General features: G+C 42.1%; 1 protein-coding gene and 1 long non-coding RNA gene across 5 annotated transcripts in view; both read right to left on the bottom strand.

Annotated features, from left to right (window-relative positions):
* Window positions 1-1,476: 1,476 nt before the first annotated feature.
* LOC107119832 lies at window positions 1,477-6,116 on the bottom strand. Of its 2 annotated transcripts, XR_001482810.1 has the most exons (5): window positions 4,275-6,116; window positions 4,126-4,191; window positions 3,360-3,415; window positions 1,948-2,056; window positions 1,477-1,652 (listed from the first exon to the last, which is right to left on the bottom strand). It is a non-coding gene; the product is annotated as an uncharacterized LOC107119832 (long non-coding RNA). The 2 variants fall into 2 exon arrangements; XR_001482809.1 differs by having other exon boundaries at window positions 1,478-1,652; window positions 4,126-6,116.
* A 9-nt stretch (window positions 6,117-6,125) lies between these two features.
* Window positions 6,126-18,936, bottom strand: part of HNRNPA3 (heterogeneous nuclear ribonucleoprotein A3) — a 13,285-nt gene continuing 474 nt past the window's right edge. Inside the window, exons 2-12 of one of the 3 annotated variants that reach the window (XM_015422444.1) lie at window positions 16,940-17,039; window positions 13,052-13,174; window positions 12,002-12,148; window positions 11,674-11,884; window positions 10,005-10,094; window positions 9,821-9,916; window positions 9,633-9,722; window positions 8,706-8,846; window positions 7,247-7,372; window positions 7,089-7,162; window positions 6,126-7,002 (exon numbers count right to left, since the gene is read on the bottom strand). In XM_015422444.1, coding sequence (XP_015277930.1) covers window positions 7,110-7,162; window positions 7,247-7,372; window positions 8,706-8,846; window positions 9,633-9,722; window positions 9,821-9,916; window positions 10,005-10,094; window positions 11,674-11,884; window positions 12,002-12,148; window positions 13,052-13,174; window positions 16,940-17,002 — 1,140 coding nt within the window. In that variant the 5' untranslated portion in view covers window positions 17,003-17,039 and the 3' untranslated portion in view covers window positions 6,126-7,002; window positions 7,089-7,109. Of the gene's footprint in view, window positions 7,003-7,088; window positions 7,163-7,246; window positions 7,373-8,705; window positions 8,859-9,632; window positions 9,723-9,820; window positions 9,917-10,004; window positions 10,095-11,673; window positions 11,885-12,001; window positions 12,149-13,051; window positions 13,175-16,939; window positions 17,040-18,936 lie in introns of all 3 variants that reach the window. The other 2 variants (XM_015422443.1, XM_015422446.1) reach the window with 2 other exon arrangements.

The raw sequence follows: 18,936 nt of genomic DNA on the forward strand, positions 1-18,936 counted from the left end.
GAATTCATTATGATTCACCTGTTAAAAGAGGTTTTGCCAGATGCTTTTAAACTTTTGTTTATAAAGCACTTCAGATATAGATGCTAAACAGTTGGATACAGAGATTAAACAGATTGCATTCATCCTTCAGTTCTGAAGGTTTTTGTACAATAGTATTTTGGGGTCACTGGGCATTTTAGTCCTATTCTCATCTTTCTCCCAACCCCAGGGTTTTAATACTATTTTGCCAAGTTAAAATTTATTCTAATATAATCATCTAACTATGTTGCACTTGTGGCAGTAGTACCTCTGACGAGATGAACATAGAAAGTTTGAGCATTCCAATTGTTCAACCAAGTTAAGTGGCTGAACCATTTGTAATTCAGTTTAGGGAAGGCGGGTAAAAGGTCACTTTGGCACAAAGTAAAAGCTTGACATGTCGTAAGAGACAGAAGTCAGTTTCTGGAACATGCTTTTTTTTGCGGGGGGGGGGTGTTCCAGAAAGAGGGAAGAAAGAAAAGAGCAAAGGAAGGGTGGAGGCAGTGAGATGAGAAAGTACTGAAGGTACACATGGAAGGCTTTCCAAAAGGATGGAAGAAATTTCACACTACAGATGGGCAATGCTCCCTCTAAGCTGTGGAGTCTTGTGAGCAAAAATTCTACTTTGTGTGAGCTACTGGCATTCAAGTTGTGAACGGACGATTTGGCTACTGCATAAATTAATTTGCCGGAGGCTAAAAAACTGTGAGTCACAGCCCACTTAGGGTTTTCAAGGCAAGAGACACTCAAAGGTGTTTTGCCATTGCCTGCCTGCAGCATAGCCCTAGACTTCCTTGGTGGTCCCCCACCCAAGCATTAAACAGGGCCAACCCTGCTTAGCTTCTGAGATCTGCCTAGCCTGGGCCATCCAAGTCAGGGCTCGTGTGTTGTATTTACTTGGAGGTGGCTCAGTGGTTAAGATGCTTAGCTGCAGACTGGAAGGTCAGTAGCTCGGCAGTTCGAGACCCGAGTGCTGCGTGACGGAGTGAGCGCCTGGTTCCTAGCAGTTCGAAAGCAAGAAATTGCAAGCAGATACATAGGTACCGCTTCGGTGGGAAGGTAACAGCGTTCCGTGCCTTGGCGTCTAGTCATGCCGGCCACATGACCATGGAAACATCTTCGGACAGCGCTGGCTCTTCAGCTTTGAAACGGAGATGAGCACCGCAACCCTAGAGTCGGACTCGACTGGCTTTCGAGCAAGGGAACCTTTACCTTTGCTTCTTTTAAAATGTTGATGCTAATTGATTTACACCTTTAACAGAGGCTTGAGCTAGATACTTGCTGTATCTATTCTCTCTACAGGCCATTCTGCATTCTACTGGAAAGATGGCACACCTACATATTAAGGAAACTGCACACTCTTCAAGCACTTAGACTTTAGACATATTGTGGAAACTGAAAGTATCTTAAGCAAGTCAACTCCGGCAACATGGAACAGTGCAGACCTAATAACTACATGAAACTAATAAAAGAGAGAGGCATGACAAATTATGGCACTTTATTGTAAACATCTGAACAGCACAGGTTTGAGACCACAGCCATCCGTTTTGGGTGTCATTTACATTTTCTGTCTGTTATTTGTGCGCTACGTCGTCTTTCGCCTTACAGAGATCAGATGGTCAGGATTAGTTATCCTGCAGAGCAAAAAAAAAAAGTCACAAATCTAGCACATTAAGATAGGCAAGGACCCCACCTTTGCAAAGACGTCATGGGGGAAAGGGGCATCACTTGTCTACTGGTCTGCCCCTTAGCACTCATCCCACCTTCCGCACTATCTATCTAACCCCATATCTGGCAGAGTCCTATCTGGCTGATGCTCAACCCACTGCACACAGGATTTACATCTTCCCCGCCTTTCCTAGCCTCAGAGGTCCAGTAGCTCTTCGATGCTTGGGGAGAAAAAGATAGGAAAGGTAAAGGTGCACTCACCCCCACACTATGTTCTGTTGGGCAGTGATGAGCTGCATATAGCTTGGCCTTGTCCCCGTTTTACAAGAATGAAAGCAGGGAAAGGGGTCCTGTTTTTCACTCACGATGCCTGAAGATAACAGAAAACCACACTCCAGAAACATGCTCTGATGCAGCCATTTCAAACATCTGCGTTCCAGATAAGGATTTGTAATATGTCTGTTAGCATGAACTGTAAAGGCAGAAGTCTACAATTCCAGCACCACCCATGGGAATGGAGGAGAGGCGGAAATGTGATGCCAAGGGGCCAGTCGGTAGGGATGGTTTGGAAACATGATCCTGCCTTCTCTTATATGCAGACAGATTCTGACTTCACAAAACTGAAAGGTATAAAATTTGGGGTTGGATTCCACCTAGGGGTGTGTGCATTCGGCTATAGTTGAACGGAAACACCCCCCCCCCCGAAAAATACCTTGTCAGTATTTTGGGGGTATCACCTAAGCCAAATACAGATCACAATTCTGTATTTGGCTACCGGTATATCTGAACCCGAAAAAGCTGTAATCACCCGGCTTTATTTCGGGTTCATTTCGCTATACGAAAAACGTCTCATTAAATGTAATAGCCAGCTCAGCCTCCAGTCAGCTGTTGGGTTTAAATGCCTTTCTTTCCCTCCCCGATGTTGGGGAGGGAAAGAAAGGCATTGTAAACATGCCTGCTTCCCTTACCGATCTGCTCCAGGCTGGGAAGGGAAGCTGGCATGTTTGCCTGGCTGCCCTCGGTCTCCCCAGCCAGCCCACGAAGGCGCGCAAGCTGGGAAGACTGAGGGCAGCCAGGCAAACATGCTGCCTTCCTTCCCTGGGCCTAGGTTCCCTGCCTGCCCTTTTCAAGCTACAATCTGTCAGCTAAAGAAGGGAAGGCAAAGAGCCAGGCTTTCCCTTGTCAATTTCACTCCCAGCTGACTAGCTGGGAATGAAATTGACAGGGAAATCTGCAGGGTCTACCAGAGGGAAAGAAGGCATTTTAACATGCCTCCTTTCCCTCGGGTGGTGTAAATTGGACCCAAATATATTCGGGAATACCGAATATAGACCCAGTCCGAATATCTTACCGGTATTTTACTGGGGAAATTTGGTATTTACCAATATTTTTCAGGTCTGATTTACCAAACCCGAAAATACCGTGGGTTTGTTTTTGCACACCCCTAATCCCACCAGCTTTTCCACTGATAAAAACTAAAAAGGAATTATCCCCTTTGACCATTATGCTGGGGGGTCGTGGGATCTGCATAGACAACAGCCAAGCAAGTGAACAGGGAAATTTAGACTGAGTGAAGAAGCTGGCTGAATTCAATCCCATATTTACCGTCAAAGAGCAAGGAAGACAACTGACTAGAAAGCAAGAACTCATTCTCAGAAGAAAAACTTCTATACCTGAATCATTTGAAGAGGCATCATGTTCCAGATGATTGAGTTACCAGTTCCCTTGCCTGAAAATTAGTAAAGCAAATTAGCAAGGTTACTGGCGGAAACCTACCATTTCAATAAACATGTGGGAGACTGCTAAGTGACTTCAGTATAACCACCAGCATTTTCTAATCTCCATTCTAAAGAAAATGCTTAATTATCACTACCGGTTGTAGTTAATCTACCTATAAACCAGCCAGATGAGGCTTTCATTTTTAATACTGGGTCACACAGTTTTATACCTTGGAAGCAGAACAATGCATGTTGCATATTAGCATTTGTTTTTGTATTTGCATAGCTTTTCCAGTCACAGAAGCTGGATACTGTCAGTCCAGAATTCTGGGCAGTTCAACATTTTATATTGTACTAGAGCAGTGGCTCTCTAAATTATTGAAGGGTGACACACTTCTAAGCCTACTGTTGCACTCAGAATTCACTTGCAGAATAACTCTTTGCTACTTTCTTCCTCTCCCAACATAAAACACAGAATTGCACACAGGTATATAGATTTATTTTTCATGTTTTGTTTCTCATCACTGAGCAACAAGCTGTACATTTCATGGCCATTTTACACATTACGGAGGGGCAAACCAGAATTTGCCATTTGAGTCTCCCAGCCCCCCCCCCAACTTATCCCCTCCTCCTGTCCTTCCAAAAACCACCCGCAAGTCAGTCACAACCAACTTTGAGGTCCCAGTTTACTGCTAACAACCACTAGACTCAAGGGTCTTACCAAGTCAACATTTTTCTAACAGGTTAAGAAATTCAAATCTTGTCCAGCAGGGAGTTCTTCTATGACCTGCAAGTCAAAGAGATTATTCTTACCTTGTCCAGAAAAGGGATGCTCTTTAATTCATGAAAAGTGTTAGAGACAAACCTTACCTATTCTTATTCCCCTTCCTTTCAGGTCTAAACGCTAGACCTATGACTTGGGGTCAACTCAAGTAGCTATGACTCAGGGAGGCTCCAACTGGTGAAGAACTCTTGCTAGACTTTCTTCGATATTTCAGCAGTGAAAGGTAGTTTTAACTAGCAGCTGTCCAAAAGCTCACTACCAGCATAGTATCTTATGCTTTCACTTTTCTGGAAGATGAAGCTGGTGCTGTGCTGTCGCTGCCTCGTCATTCTTTAATTATGCTGACTGGTCCACATACACAACAGGCTGCTGAAGTCCTGTCTGAGTCTCCTGCGATCCACACTTTGGCTAAGACACACGTCCTAGAGTCTTTAAGGCTGGTAAATCCACTCTCCTCAGCTTACACTTCTCCACATTTCCATCAAAGAACTAGGTCTAAGTCACTGGCACCAACAACAGGCAGCTTGCAGATTTCATATTGAGGATTGCAAAACAAGGGTAAGACACTACATGATTATATTAAATGGTTTTCCTGTATGGCTGTTGTGAATTCCATGACGGACCCTGTCAAGACTCCCTCCCACCACATACACAGACTGGGAACAGATGAAATCCCTCAAACCCATCCTCTGGTTCTGCCCTGGCAATCAACAGTAGCCCTGGCCGCGATGATTCAGGTCTATTCTGTCCTTGCAAAAGGAAAAAAGTGCACCGTACAGCTTAGTAATGTGTAGATTCCAGACCACAATACCAAACCGACGCTCATTTGACAAATTTTGCCTGAGTATAAACAATCTGCCACTTTGGGCAAATTCTGGAAAGGGTGGGATATAGACCTTTTACGTAAATAAGCAATTAAACTCTCTCCCCTGAAAATGGAAAGCACACTAAAAGGCCAGCCACCTATTTTCCACTTTAATACATTCTAATATGTTTGATCTTGATGAGTGCAGTCCTGGCCCAAAGTTAAATGAGATCTCACCACAGCATTCTATACCCAACCACCTCGATGGTGTGCCTAAAGAGGCCAGAATCAAAACTGTCATATTTCAGACCCCCCTCTTCTAGAAACCTAATGGAGATTGGCTGAAATCACAACAGATCCAAGATGAATTATTTTATAATGTCCAACAATCCATTCCTATACTGAAATTAGGTTTACCTTTATACTGTTCATTGGCCTAGAGAAGAAGTAACAAGATGAGAAATTCCAGCATCATACTGGCAAGTGTCTGAGTTTCTTCTACTCACTGTGCCCTACTCTTCGGGATGTGTATTGACAGAAAGCACTGCTCTGGCAATAGTTGAAAGAGAAGTCTGATCGGATTGAGAAGGATAGCAAATTAGTAGGGAACATACTTGTATGCAAATTTTGGGTAAGTGAAGGAGTAAACGCAACCCACTTATCATGAAGCTTTGAAACATCACTCTGATGGCATTAAAAAAAAATCTTAAATTTTTATTCTAGTCACAAGACTCGCTGTTCACAACAAATACATCATGTTCAGCCTAGGCCACGAAGCAATCGGTTTTCGCTTCGCCTTCAAGGCTGACAGCATATCAGGAGGTGTGTGAAGCACATTGGCTGGTTTGCCCATAGTCAGAAAGTTTATACTTGTTCCAAAGGACTTGGGGAAGGGATTATGACTGCACTGTGACTTGGTTCCAGGGAGAGAGGGCAGCCAGAAGAGCATGCAGTAGAAGTTATTAACCATTACATTTAATGGTTAAGTATAGCTATTAGAACAAACCCACTTTTTTAGGGCAGAACAAATGAACCTACATAGTTGTAAGCTAAGTAACAGACCCAGGATATTTGCTTGAAAAGTTTAATTCAATGATGTGTGTGCACTTAATCTGTTCGTCATTCCGGGAGATTAAGCCCCGACAGCAATAAAAGGCAGAGGCCTATTCTGCCGGCGTTTAAGGGCTGATGCACCTTCTGCATATATCGACAAAAACGAGAGGCAAACTGAATAAAGCTTAAAAGAACTTTCATACTAATTTACTTAGAAGGCTTAAACTAAGAGACAAAAGCTACAAATTATAAGCACAAGTCAGAAATACCTGGAATTTTCTTTTGAAAATAAAGCTTTTTTTTTTTATCATTCACAAGCACTACTTTAAATGACTCAGTCCTAGTTATACGGCTAGACAAGCTTTAATGCAAACATCTCTCCCCTCCCTTTGCATGTGCAACTCATTTCGTATGGCTACATATGCGGTAAAACTAAAAGTTCTTAAACGATTCAGCAGTTTCACAAGTTTTAAACTAATACAAGATTATAATGCACTGATTTTTTTTCCTAGCAAGAATATACCCTAAAACTACATTTCTTTATTTAAAGAAGTTTAAGAAAAAAAAAACTGAACTACACAAGAATTGAAAAATTAAAAGTTCCTTAATTATTTTTTAATTTCTGGTACCACTACCACAAATTTACAGGGCAATATACCTGATTTTATAAAGGAAAAGACAAAAGCTACAATGACAAATTTAAAAAAAGAAGTCAGGAATGTACATCTAAACACTACAATGCATTAAATCGATAGCTGCACTCCTTTTGCAAACTGTGGCTATGACAGTCTTTAAGAAGGGTTTTCTGTTTAAGCTGCAGTAACTTTTCTGACTATGGTTCATCGCTCCTTCTGTGGCAGATTTTACAGCTCCTCTAATGCATTTGGGACGACTGTCTCAAAGTAACCTGCAGCTTTCCTGACAACTCCTCGCTCTCTCCTGCTAAGAACTGTAGCCTGTTGAATACACGATAAGAAAAGGATTACTCTCAACGAAATGTTGCGTAGTCTTCATATACAATGCTTGTTTATAATATACCTACCCCTCATATCTGCTACATATTTTAGAACCTTCTTCCACCATAGCCACCGCTTCCTCCTCCAGATCCATATCCACCTGCAAAACAGGAAAAGGAACATTTACTTCATCGCAAGCAACGCGCTCTGGGCCCACACTATTCTGATCAATTTATATATTTACCGCCATAGGGACTGCCTGAGCTTCGGCCACCAAAACTGCCACCCCCTTTCATGGGCCCATAGTTCGATGGCTGCTGCCCACTGTAATTGCCAAAGTCATTATAGTTTCCACTGCCACCGTAGTTGCCTGAGGAGAACATAATTGTTTTAATTTCTCATTATCACTTAGGTCATATGTTCTTTGCAGATATTAAATCACAAATCATTCAAGTTAAGCACAAAAGCAGTACTGCAGATATCTTAGTACACAACAATTTTTTCCCCACAGCTCTGTATTTACTGCATACGCATAATGAACATTACTGGATCTGACAGACAGGATTAAGACTGGATCCTACCAACTTTTCCACTGGCAAAAGAGGGAGAAGGAGCCCCTTTTGATTATCAAAGAAAACTGGGGATCAGGGGACCGATGTGGGCAAAAGCTACATGAGACAGGGGCTACAGTGAGGAAACTGGGTAAGGTTAAGCAGAAAACAACAACATGCTGTTCCCTGCCTGATGGTATCATTAACACTTTAGAATTCCAAGTGTCACCAAGTTTAAAACTCCTGGAGTAAATGTGAACAAAACCACGACTGTTGAAAGCTCATCAAATATAGTTCTCTATATAAAGCTTCCAGGACAACCACCAAGTCTTCCATACTCCCCAGATCTGTGTCATGCACACAGCCAGCTACACAGCAAAAGGGTTCTTCCTATCTGCTCAAAAAAGAGAACAAAAAACCACAGAGGCAGGAAAGAGCTGACAACCCACTGGCTCCTCTGGAAGCTTCTCCAAGTAAAGCGTGTGCTCTAAGGAAGACACACTAGACAGTATCGTGATTTAAATAAAACCCTTCTTGAGCGAATACTGTGCCCCAAACCTGGCTAGAAAGCTGTAATACCATTCCCTTCATTGGATCTTTAAAGGCTTGCTACATGTTTGTATGGAGGTACGTTATCAGCTCAGTTCTAAGAGTAAAAGACCTGGCCCGAAGAAAGACAAGACACTGAAGTACATGCCATCCCAAGGGGTGCATACAGTTCATTTTAGGTCAAAAACAGTGTAACGTTCTTAATGTCATGGAGCAATTCAATTAAAGGGGGAGAATGAGGACCTGAACCTTTGCCTGCCCTACTCAGATTAGAAGAAGAGATTGGATTTATACCCCACCCTTCACTCGGAGTCTCAGAGCGGCTTACAAACTCCTTTCCCTTCCCCTCCCCACAACAGACCACCCTGTGAGGTAGGTGGGGCTGAGAGAGCTCTGAGAGAACAGCTCTTTCAAGGACAGCTCTGACAGAACTATGGCCCGCCCAAGGTCATCCAGCAGCTGCAAGTGGAGGAGTGGGGGATCAAACCTGGTTCTCCCAGATTACAGTCTGTGCACTTAACCACTACACCAAACTGGCTCTCAGATTCTCTCATAATCTCTTAGATTATGAAGTTATAAGATATAATTTTTAAAAAGTCTTACCACTGAAGTTTCCTCCTTCATTGTAACCATCATAGCTGCCACCTCCCCCGCCATATCCAGTGCTTGGGCTTCCATAGCTTGGGCTCCCACCATAGCCTCCTCTGCCACCATATCCAGGACCACCACCATAGTTTCCGCCACCTTGGGACATATCAATTGAAATCAAGACCATAAAGTGTATTACTTATGTTTGCAACAAACCATTTCATCATTTAGCTTTTTCCAAGTATCCACCTATCTGTAAAACTGTATGTAGAAATGACATCCAATAAAGACTGTGACTAGCACAAAAGGCATATTTACATCATAATGGCTTCCATAAAGTTGCAATAAAGTCAAGAAACTGTTAAAGCAAAGTTGTTTGAGGAGAAGTGTACTCACTGTATACTGAACAAAATTAACAGAAACCATTTTGTGTGTGTTAACTTCCATTTTGCACTTTGTGCTAAATGCATTTTCTAACTTAAGGACTGGTTCATATTAAGGATATACATCACTTACTTACTGGAAGATGACCATCTAACTGATTAAGGATTTTATTGTTTCACCTAATCATATAAATATTCAGAAAGCGTGTGCAACAATTTCTAAACATGCTAAATAAGTGGCCTAAAGATATGTTATCTTTTGGTTATTTATCCAGATCAAAGAAGCACTGGGCATTATCCAACGGTATCTTGGGTGCGGTTAGTGCCAATTGTTTTATCAATCGTTTTATTTTTGGATGCAATAAATGCATACAATTTCTCTTCATGCCTTGATTTCTCTATCGAGTTGCCAGCTGTCCTTTCGCAATGATCATTTTAAGATACATTTATCTGAAAGACTCAAAGAGCCCTTGGTGTTTGGAACAGCTTTCTGACACAGTATCTTTGGTTCCTCTTTAAGCAGCTTCAGTCTAAGTGCCATCAGCATCAGTCTGCTCACCATCACCAAAGCCGTTGTATCCATCGCCACTCCCGTAACTTCCTCTGCTGCCACTGCCACCACTGCTACCACCTCCACCACCGTAGCCTCCTTAATCAAAACAAAATGTTAAGGTACCAGAATAATTCAGACAAGCATGATGACTCGCTTTTGAAGGGGTGTAGGGTGGACACCCAGCATGGATTTACCTCTGCTGCCAAAGCTTCCACCTCTACCACCAAAACCTCCACTACTGCCTCCAAAGTTTCCACGGCCCATGAAGCTGCCTGAACTGCTTCCACGATCTAAAAAAATAAAACAACATTTTCTTGAAATAAATGAAAGCTACTATCTTCACCAGCAAAATAATTATACGCTGTGTAACAAACTCACTTCTCTGAGCGGTAGCAGTCTGCATTTCTTGCTTGGAGAGGGCTTTTTTCACTTCACAGTTATGTCCGTTTATAGTGTGGTATTTCTGAACTAAAAGCAAATTTTCAAAATGATTATCAGAAAGACACATGGCCTTTTAATAACCATGCATGCAAGCTTATCCTAAAAAAAGCCATTTTCACAGTTGTATTACTATTTATATTCGTTCGTAATTTTTAGATTTAATATTAAAAGCAACTCATATAAAAGCAAAACAAAAGGTTTGATACACTGTATAAAACAAAAAGGAGAATCAGAAGACTGCCAGAGAAGAAATTCTTGGTAATACAGTGAGTTATCCACCAACTGGCAAAAAGAGTAGGAATATCTCTGGGTCAGTCTCCTTGGGCAGAACATTCAAAAAAGGGTATGATGGCAGAAAGAGTCCTGTTCTACACCCATGAAAGGTACATGATGAAATGTAATTTCTTCAGACCCTGAGAAAGTAGAACAGAAGAACACGTAGGAGAAGGTACTCCCTTAAGTATGCAGGAACTAGACCACTTAGGTAGGGCTGCCAAGTCGCCCCGGGGGGCGGGGAAACCCCCGTCCCAGAGGCCCGTTTCCCGACGCCGGGGAATTGGGCCCCGGGGGGAACCCCGCCCCAGCGTGTGCGTCACCAGGAAGTGACGCTATGACGCCGAACACGCTGGGGGCGGGGCCACGGCTATACAAGGGAAAACTCTATGGTTTCCCGCCCCCAGCGTGCACAGCATCATAATGTCACTTCCTAGTGACGTGCATGCGGCGCGTGCACGCGCGCCGGCCAGGAGTCCCCCGCGGAGGAGGTGAGTGCCACTTGGCAACCCTACACTTAGGGGAGGGGTGGCCAAAGCTGCTTAATGTAAGAGCCACATAGAATAAATGTCAGATGTTTGAGAGCTGCAAGACATGTTTTTACTGGGAAATATTCAATTTTGCTTCTTATTAACATTAAATGAGACTGCCAAAAATAATATCAAAAGCGGTAAAAGCAGATATTGTTAATGATATTTATTTGTTCAATGATATTTGTTTGCTAATGATATTTAGCTTCCCCAGCCGCCCTGCCAGGAGCCGCACAATATGTGTGAAAGAGCCTCATGTGGCTCCCAAGCCACAGTTTGGCCACCCCTGACTTACGGCTTTATAGCCAACAAGAAGCATCTTGAATTGAAACCAAAAGCAAACAGGAAGCCTTATTCCCACACAGAATTCCCTATTCAGGAACAGATTGCATCCAACAGGAGTATTTATTTAAAACACTTTGTACTGTCTTCCCATAAGCTCAAGGTGGTTTAACTAACATTCCTTCAGCAGGGAATCCTAGAAACACTGCCAGAAAATAAGCCAGGCAAAACCTGATCCTTCAAATATTATCTGACAAAGAAATGTTTTTGCGTTCTTTCCAGAAATTCGGGAGAGGTAACACTTTTTTCAACAGTTTCCGGAAAGAGGTTCCAAAACATAAGCAACATTACAGTAAATGACCTACTTCTAGCTGCCACCATTTCTGCCTGACATAATGACAAGCATAGCAAGACTTGCTGCCCCAGTGTTAACTAGCACATAAGCCCAATGAGCACATGAGCTGGAATAACATTAAGAATTAAATAAGTCCGCACAATGCAAGGATGAAAGTATTACGTACCAACAATTTTGTCAACTGTGTCATGATCATCAAACGTCACAAAAGCAAAGCCTCTCTTCTTTCCACTCTGCCTGTCTTCCATTACTTCTATGGTTTCGATCTTGCCATATTTTTCAAAATAGTCTCTTAAATTATATTCTTCCGTGTCTTCCTTAATCCCCCCCACAAATATCTTCTTCACGGTTAAGTGGGCACCAGGTTTCACAGAATCCTGTAAAATTCCAGGTTTATGTTCAGCAGACTGGCAAAACAGCATGTTGAAAACAGATCGACATAATACAAACGATTTATAAATCAGGGCTTCACGATTCAGCCCATTTTAACTCACTTCTCTGGAAACGGCTCTCTTTGGTTCCACTACACGTCCATCAACCTTATGCGGCCGAGCTGCCATCGCAGCATCTACCTCCTCCACGCAAGAATAGGTCACGAAACCAAACCCGCGGGAACGTTTTGTCTGTGGGTCTCTCATTACCTATACCAAAATGTATAGCGTGAAATTAGAAACTGACACAGGTTTTTTTTAGTAAAACAAACAAACTTTGATCTGGATCTCAAGGCCTGTGAATGGGACAGAGTTCAAAGAACCAGGAGCCCTCTGAGCCTCCTGAAGAGCTGCCTCTCCCCAGGATCCACAGGAGAGCCACGGCATGTGGCACAGATTGCAGCTTGGGCAACTGAGGGTGGACGGCAGAAACCAGCATTCTTGAGCGAGATGTCGCTCCACCTGTGTAAGGTCACCCAAGGAGGGGATTTCTGCCTTGCTCCCTGCAAGCTATACCTCCCCTTCCCTCACACCCTGTCTTCAAGCCATGCTCAGGGGCAGGGGTCATTTCGTAGAAAAAGAGCTAGGGGAACTCATTAGCATAACTCATTAGCATATGCCATACCCCCTGACATCACCGGAAGTGTGTCATAAGGCCACACACCCCGCCCAACGGTCCCGGCCGCCGCCGCCGGCCTTGCAGCTCCACTGCCGAGCCCCATGAGGGGCCCGGCGGTGGACCTGCAAGGCCGGCGGGAGTGCAAGGAAGCCCTGCGAAGGTCCTCCCTGGCCCCAGGCAGGCAGGGGTGGGGAGAGGCAGGGAGGAAGCAACTTACCCTCCCTCTTCTCCTGCCTCCTCCTGGCTGAATGAGGGCCGGAAGCGGGGCGGCCAGAAGCAGGGGGCGGGGCTTCGTCATGTGCCCCGCCTCCCCATACCTCACCTGGGGGAACTGCGATCCCCCGTGATATGACCTCTGCTCAGGGGTCTTTAGGAGTAACTTTTCAGGAGACTCAAGGGGTTGCAGCAAAGACTTCTTTCGGGAACTCTACGCCATTTAATAAACAAGTCTGTCTGTTTTGGAGTAAAACAGGTAGTTTACTGTGTTCACTTACCACACAGTCGGTGAGTGTGCCCCATGTTTCGAAGTGTTCCCTTAAACTATCATCGGTAGTTTCAAAGCTTAGGCCACCAATAAACAGCTTCCTTAATTGTTCTGGTTCCTTAGGATCCTGGCCCTGAAACAAGGAAAGTGTCAGCGTGCCGCATTAGATGCATAATAGATAAATATCGCTGTAGAGTCAACAATGTATCTCTGTTCTCATGCTATTGTCAAGAGCAGACTTTTCCCATCAGACACAACAGCACAATAGAACAAAATGTAAAACCCTCATTTAGACTGGCCTGTTTATGGGTTTTTCTTTAAAAAAAATTCAATACATGACTAGTTAGAAATACACCAGATTCAATTTATTTGCTGTAGTTTTATATCCCACATTTCTTTTTCAGAAGTAAAATTTCAGGGTTGCTTAAAGCAAGCGCAAATAAAAAGGCTTTTCTATCTCCACTTCCCTTTCCTGTAGAATGGCTGGCCACTGGTACAGCCCAAGGAAAAGGACCAGGAGACAATTAGCAAGGCAGGCTGATAGAAGGAATCTTGTGGGTCTTACCAAATGGCTGGTTACTGATGTGAGTATGGTTGCTATCCTAAGCACACTTACTTCCAAGTAAATGTGTGTTCAGAATTAGGTCTGGGAGTAATACTGTTTTATCTTGCTTTTAAATGTTTTATGCTAACTTTGGCATATGGTGCCATCAACTGTGAGCCACCCTAAGCCCATTCACAGGGAGGGCGGGATATAAATCCAATAAATAATAGTAGTAGTAGTAGTAATAAATCCCAATCTGTGTTGCTAGGGAGACAATGAGATGGACCTCATCCTACGCGTGCATACTGCTTGGAGGTAGGTCTTGCAGAGTTCAGCAGACCTTGCTTCTAAGTAAAATGGGCACAGGATAGCAGCTGAGTACTACTTCAGCTTTTTATGCTTTTGGCCTAGTTCATCAAGTCTCCCCCCTTTAAAGATGCCATTTCTATGCATTGTTTAGGGTTAGTTATTTATGACATTTAAGGAGCTGATTAAGTAACAAATAGCCTTTGAATTATCCTGAGTTTCAAAGAGCAGATAAAATCAGCACGGGATGATTAATCACTGTTAAATCTAAGGCAGTCTTTTCTAGTTAAGGCGTGTTTATTTATAAGAAAGTGATTTCAGAACAAGACAACCTCCTTTAACTTGGCAAATTTCTAAATAATCTGGCCACGACACAAGAATGCTGTGCTCTCTTTATAAAACACATTCCCATTATGTATGCTTGATTATAGTTCAGAAAGCATATTACTGGATGCACAAGCAGAGGGAACCCCTGTACATCACATACTTGAAAAATGTTTTCAAAAGCTGTAGGACAAGTCCCTATGCTCCACTCTAATGCACACCATTCCATGCTGTGGGTGGAATGTTTTAAACAGTATGATTAATGAAGTACATTTTCTTATACACTTTTATGATGTTGTTTTATTTATTATTATTTATTTATTACTTTCGTCTTACTATCCCGCTCTAATCCCCGAAGAGGTCTCTGAGCGGCTATACAGTTATCCATTATCCCTATCTAAGGCCACAATTCATCAGGGGTGGGGACATCCCTACCAGCACCCCGTGGAGGGGGGTTGTTCTTCCTCGGGTCGGCTTTTTTTTTTTTAGTTTTTAAGCTATATTTACTGAAGATACAGTAGGTGCCAATAGTTTCATAGCTCATTTTTGCCCATTCTTATTAAAACTGCAGATATATTTTGTGCAGAGTATGTGCTATCACCCATGAAATCACTTAAGTGAATTATGCATGTAGAAACTGCATGCTTTATTACAAATAATATGCAAGATAGACTGGATGCGCGCCTTAAAGTCTATAAACAGATAATTCCTGGAGATATAAAAAACAAAGTTCTCTTTGCTCTCAGTAGAGTCTCACTTTAGTCATGTGCTTAGAATCTCTCTCCTTAAAGCAAGTAAGATAGTGTAATGATTCCCCAAGAGCAACCATGTTTATAACATCCCAAGGTAATTTTATTATGCCTCCTTGGAAACACTGTAGTTTTCTGAATTAAACTTGTACTACAAATGCCCTCAGCTTGGAGATTCTAAAGTTTCAAAATGTATACAGGGTTCCAGAAGTGCAAGAGGAGGCAGCAGCCATTCCATCGAGAAAGCTACAGGTTGCCAAAAGCCAGGTACAATGGCCTTTCTGCAGTCACTTTTTACAGACCACCTCATTATTCCTAATTATTCTTAAGCCAAAAATAATACCTAGATTATACTGTTGGAACACCAAAAGCCCACTTCACCTATATATTTCCAAGAACCTTTACTGTTCTCTATCAGGGATTTTATGGCAATTATTTTGGCATACTAGGACCTTCATAGTAACATACTGATAATGGGCCGGTGTGTGGCATGTTTATTTATACTTACCTTAGAGCCTGCCTTTCTTGCTGAGACTCAAGGCAGATTACAGCACAGTGGTCAGTGTGCCTGACTAAGACCTAGGTTCAAACCCCCACTATGGCATGGAAGACTGGGCTGGGAAGCTGGGAGCCTGCCTTTCTTGCTGGGAGACTTTGGCTAGTCACACTCTGAGATTAACCTACGTTACAGGGCTGTTGTGAGGATAAAATGGAGATAGGGAGAATGTTGTAAAAGTGGGGTACAGATGCCAACAGGAGCAAAATTCAAGTCATCTGTACTGGAAGGTTTCCATACAGGACCATGTGTCACAACCAGCCCAATGGGGAAAGGACAGCTACCTCTCCCTTATTGTTCTTGCCTTCCACAAACAGGGTTTATCCTGTGCCTGTACCATTCACTGATCTGTAGTGAATTGTTGGGATGGCCCTGCCTTGCTGCAACAGGTTGCGATCCCTTACAATTCTATAGCACTAAGCCTGTAATCATTTTAGAAATGACACAGGATACAAGTTATTCAGGTGAATTCAGTAGTATACAAAACAACGCTTACAAGGAACACTGTCTTTAAGCATTTATATTTGGGAGGGGGGAAAGAGTTAGACATTTAGTGGGATGTGCGTGTTCAGGATCTAAGCACACGCATGCTGCAGAAAATGCCTTCGGGTGTTTGGAAAGCCATAGTTCTGCACTAGTTTATGCTTCGTTATTTGACAGTTGCATTGTAGTTCACAGTTCAAAATGAATTTCTCAAAAGCAGCTTTGTTGCTAAATATCGCTAAAACATTTTGTAATAAAAAAGTATTCAGAATGCTAGCCCATTCACAGCAGCATTTCACATAGGTGTCAGTAGAGGTATAACATCTGGGTTGTATCACTTCAGACTAGAGATGAGAAGCTCACATGGTTGGATGCTCCTTCACGTCCACAAAATTCTCCACACAGGAAACTGGGTGCATCAGGGTGAAAGGTTATGATTTATTCTAGCCTTTTATCTCTGCAAAATTTTTGTGTGGAAGGACAGTCAAGAGAATTCCTACCTACAGTTCACAGTGGTTCAGACCCTGACACCTCTATCACCACAAATAAGAAAGCTCCAGTCAACTGGAAATCAAAGTAGATTATTTCAACTGCCCAGGCAAACATCCAGATCAGAGTGATTTTCACCTTGCTCTTGATTTTGACATGGTACAATTTAACCTACCTTTAACTACAATTTCTAAGGTGAAGTGCCTTCTATAGCGTTTGATCACTACTGATTTTAAATTTCTCCATTTACAGGAACACAACTTATGCAGAAGCAGCTTACTACAGATATCCCAAACTAGTGTGGGGAATTAAAAGCAGAATATAGCCAAAGTAGAAGAAAATAATGTAGTGTGGGTTTTGTGCCACACATGGAACAACCAGAGCAGCAGATAGCATGTACCTAGGCAAGAATTTTGTGTAAGAAAACTAGAAAAATAAATATTCCACCTGTGAAGATCTTCTTCCCCTCCTCTTGTAATCTTCAGCCTCTCTCTCCTCTTTACACGCCATTTTGAGAGAGTGTTCTGACTCAGTTGCTCCTTTTAACCTAGGTAACAAGTAGTACGAGTAATTTACCCGTCTCTGAAAGTCTTTTTCTTACTCTCATACAAAATAAAAGGGCACTCTAATTTTAGTGGAGCAAATACAAGGAGCCACCTTAGTTTAAGGGATGGCGGCGTATGAGACAATTAAAAAAAACAAAAAAGGGGGCAGCTTTGTTTTCAAGCCGCTTTTTGAAAGATGGAATTCAAGATTTACGGCCTAACTTGCACGCAACAGCTAGCCAGAAAGACAACACCTGAACAGATCAGATGTAGTCTCATAGTATCACTATCTTTTTTTTAAAAAAATGACAGTTTAACTATGGCAGTACATACTGTGGGCCTGTAAAAACAAGTATATTTATCGCTGTCTGCTACAAAACCGTACCAAACTGCTAGCTTTATTCAAACAGGTTTAGACCATCCAATATTTGAATAAAGTTGTTTCCACACTTCAATCTAGGACAGTTGTGCTGTGTTAATCCATTTACTCTCACTAATCATGTAGGTGGTAGAAGCAAAGCTCAGCTGGGAGAGGTAGAGAAAGAGAATGCAAGCCTTGAAACACTGCACAAGCGCAAGCCCCAACAGATCCCACATGGTTGGTTATAGACAGAATGTCCCAATTAGAACTTGAGGTCACTAGTGGAATTACAGCTCTTTAGAGGAACAGTACTTAGTTCTAGTTGCTTTCTGTTGGACAAAATGCACTTGCTAATGCTTAAAGAACTGGATAATGTTTAGAGATTTTAAAAATATCACTAAGTTTCATATGCAAAGTCCTTAAGTTACAGTATGTACTTTCTAGTGCTTCTGATCTGATACTGTCATCTTGCTTTACTTTATATGGCATTTAGGAAATCTTTATTAAAATATTTGCTCAGCTAGACCATTTAGCTAGTTTTTAATGAGCTACTTATTGTAAGCTTCCAGTCTATATGCACACAAGGGTTCCAATAAGAGGTAAAAAAAATTGTGTTTAGGTTTTACTCAGTTCTAGTAACTTTATTTTGAGATAAATTGAATATGCTTTAGCAAATCACACATTCCTCCATGCAAACACTTTAATAAAGCATGACTGAAAAATGTGCTACTTTTTATAAAGCTGTTGTTATTGAACCAGGTTTAATTATTAACATAACTGAGCTCACATTTGGAATGGCCTGGGATGGTAAAATATGCACTACTGACTCCTGAAAAGAGTTTATAAAATCCTATTGATCTATATTTCATATCATAATTTAGCACTGGATTTAAGTCAAATACTATTTTACATTGTTTACTTTCTCCTATGTAAACATCCATAGGATCTTTGTGGTGATACTTATTTGCAAGTAAGTTTCACTCATTAGTGGGACTTGATACTAAGTTAATGCTCAGGATTCAGATACCCAGAGTTTAAACATTCCAGGGAAGACACAGCATTAATATCATTATTTAAGTATCATTGGAAGACCTGGTTCCTTGCATGCATACTGGCTTCGGCATCCAGGAACTAAACTTGGGGGGGGGGGCACACACACAAATAAAGCATGTGATATGTACATTACAATGTCAAAACCCCTAACTAAAAACTCAAAAAAAGTCGAAATGATTCCCTCGTTTGGCAACTGGGTGTCACAGGCAAATTTAAGTCTCTCAGGACACCAGAACTCTCTACATAAGGATCACTGCATATATGGAAGGTAGTTAATTTTAGCCCTTGTGCAACTACGTAGAGACTAGATTGTTGTTTTTTTTAATATACTGAAAGGGCGTCTAACTCATTGCCCAATCAAAAGCATGTGTATTCGGAGGTCTCACTGAAAGCGGTGGGTTAAGTGTCCAATTTCTAATTATAAAACCTGCAAAATAATAGTAATAATAATCCTGGCCTTCCCCCCCCCCCCAAACCCTGTTTTT

This window comes from Gekko japonicus, unplaced genomic scaffold (assembly GCF_001447785.1).
Source record: "Gekko japonicus isolate JY-2015 unplaced genomic scaffold, Gekko_japonicus_V1.1 scaffold1172, whole genome shotgun sequence".
NCBI classification, from domain to species: Eukaryota; Metazoa; Chordata; class Lepidosauria; order Squamata; family Gekkonidae; genus Gekko; species Gekko japonicus.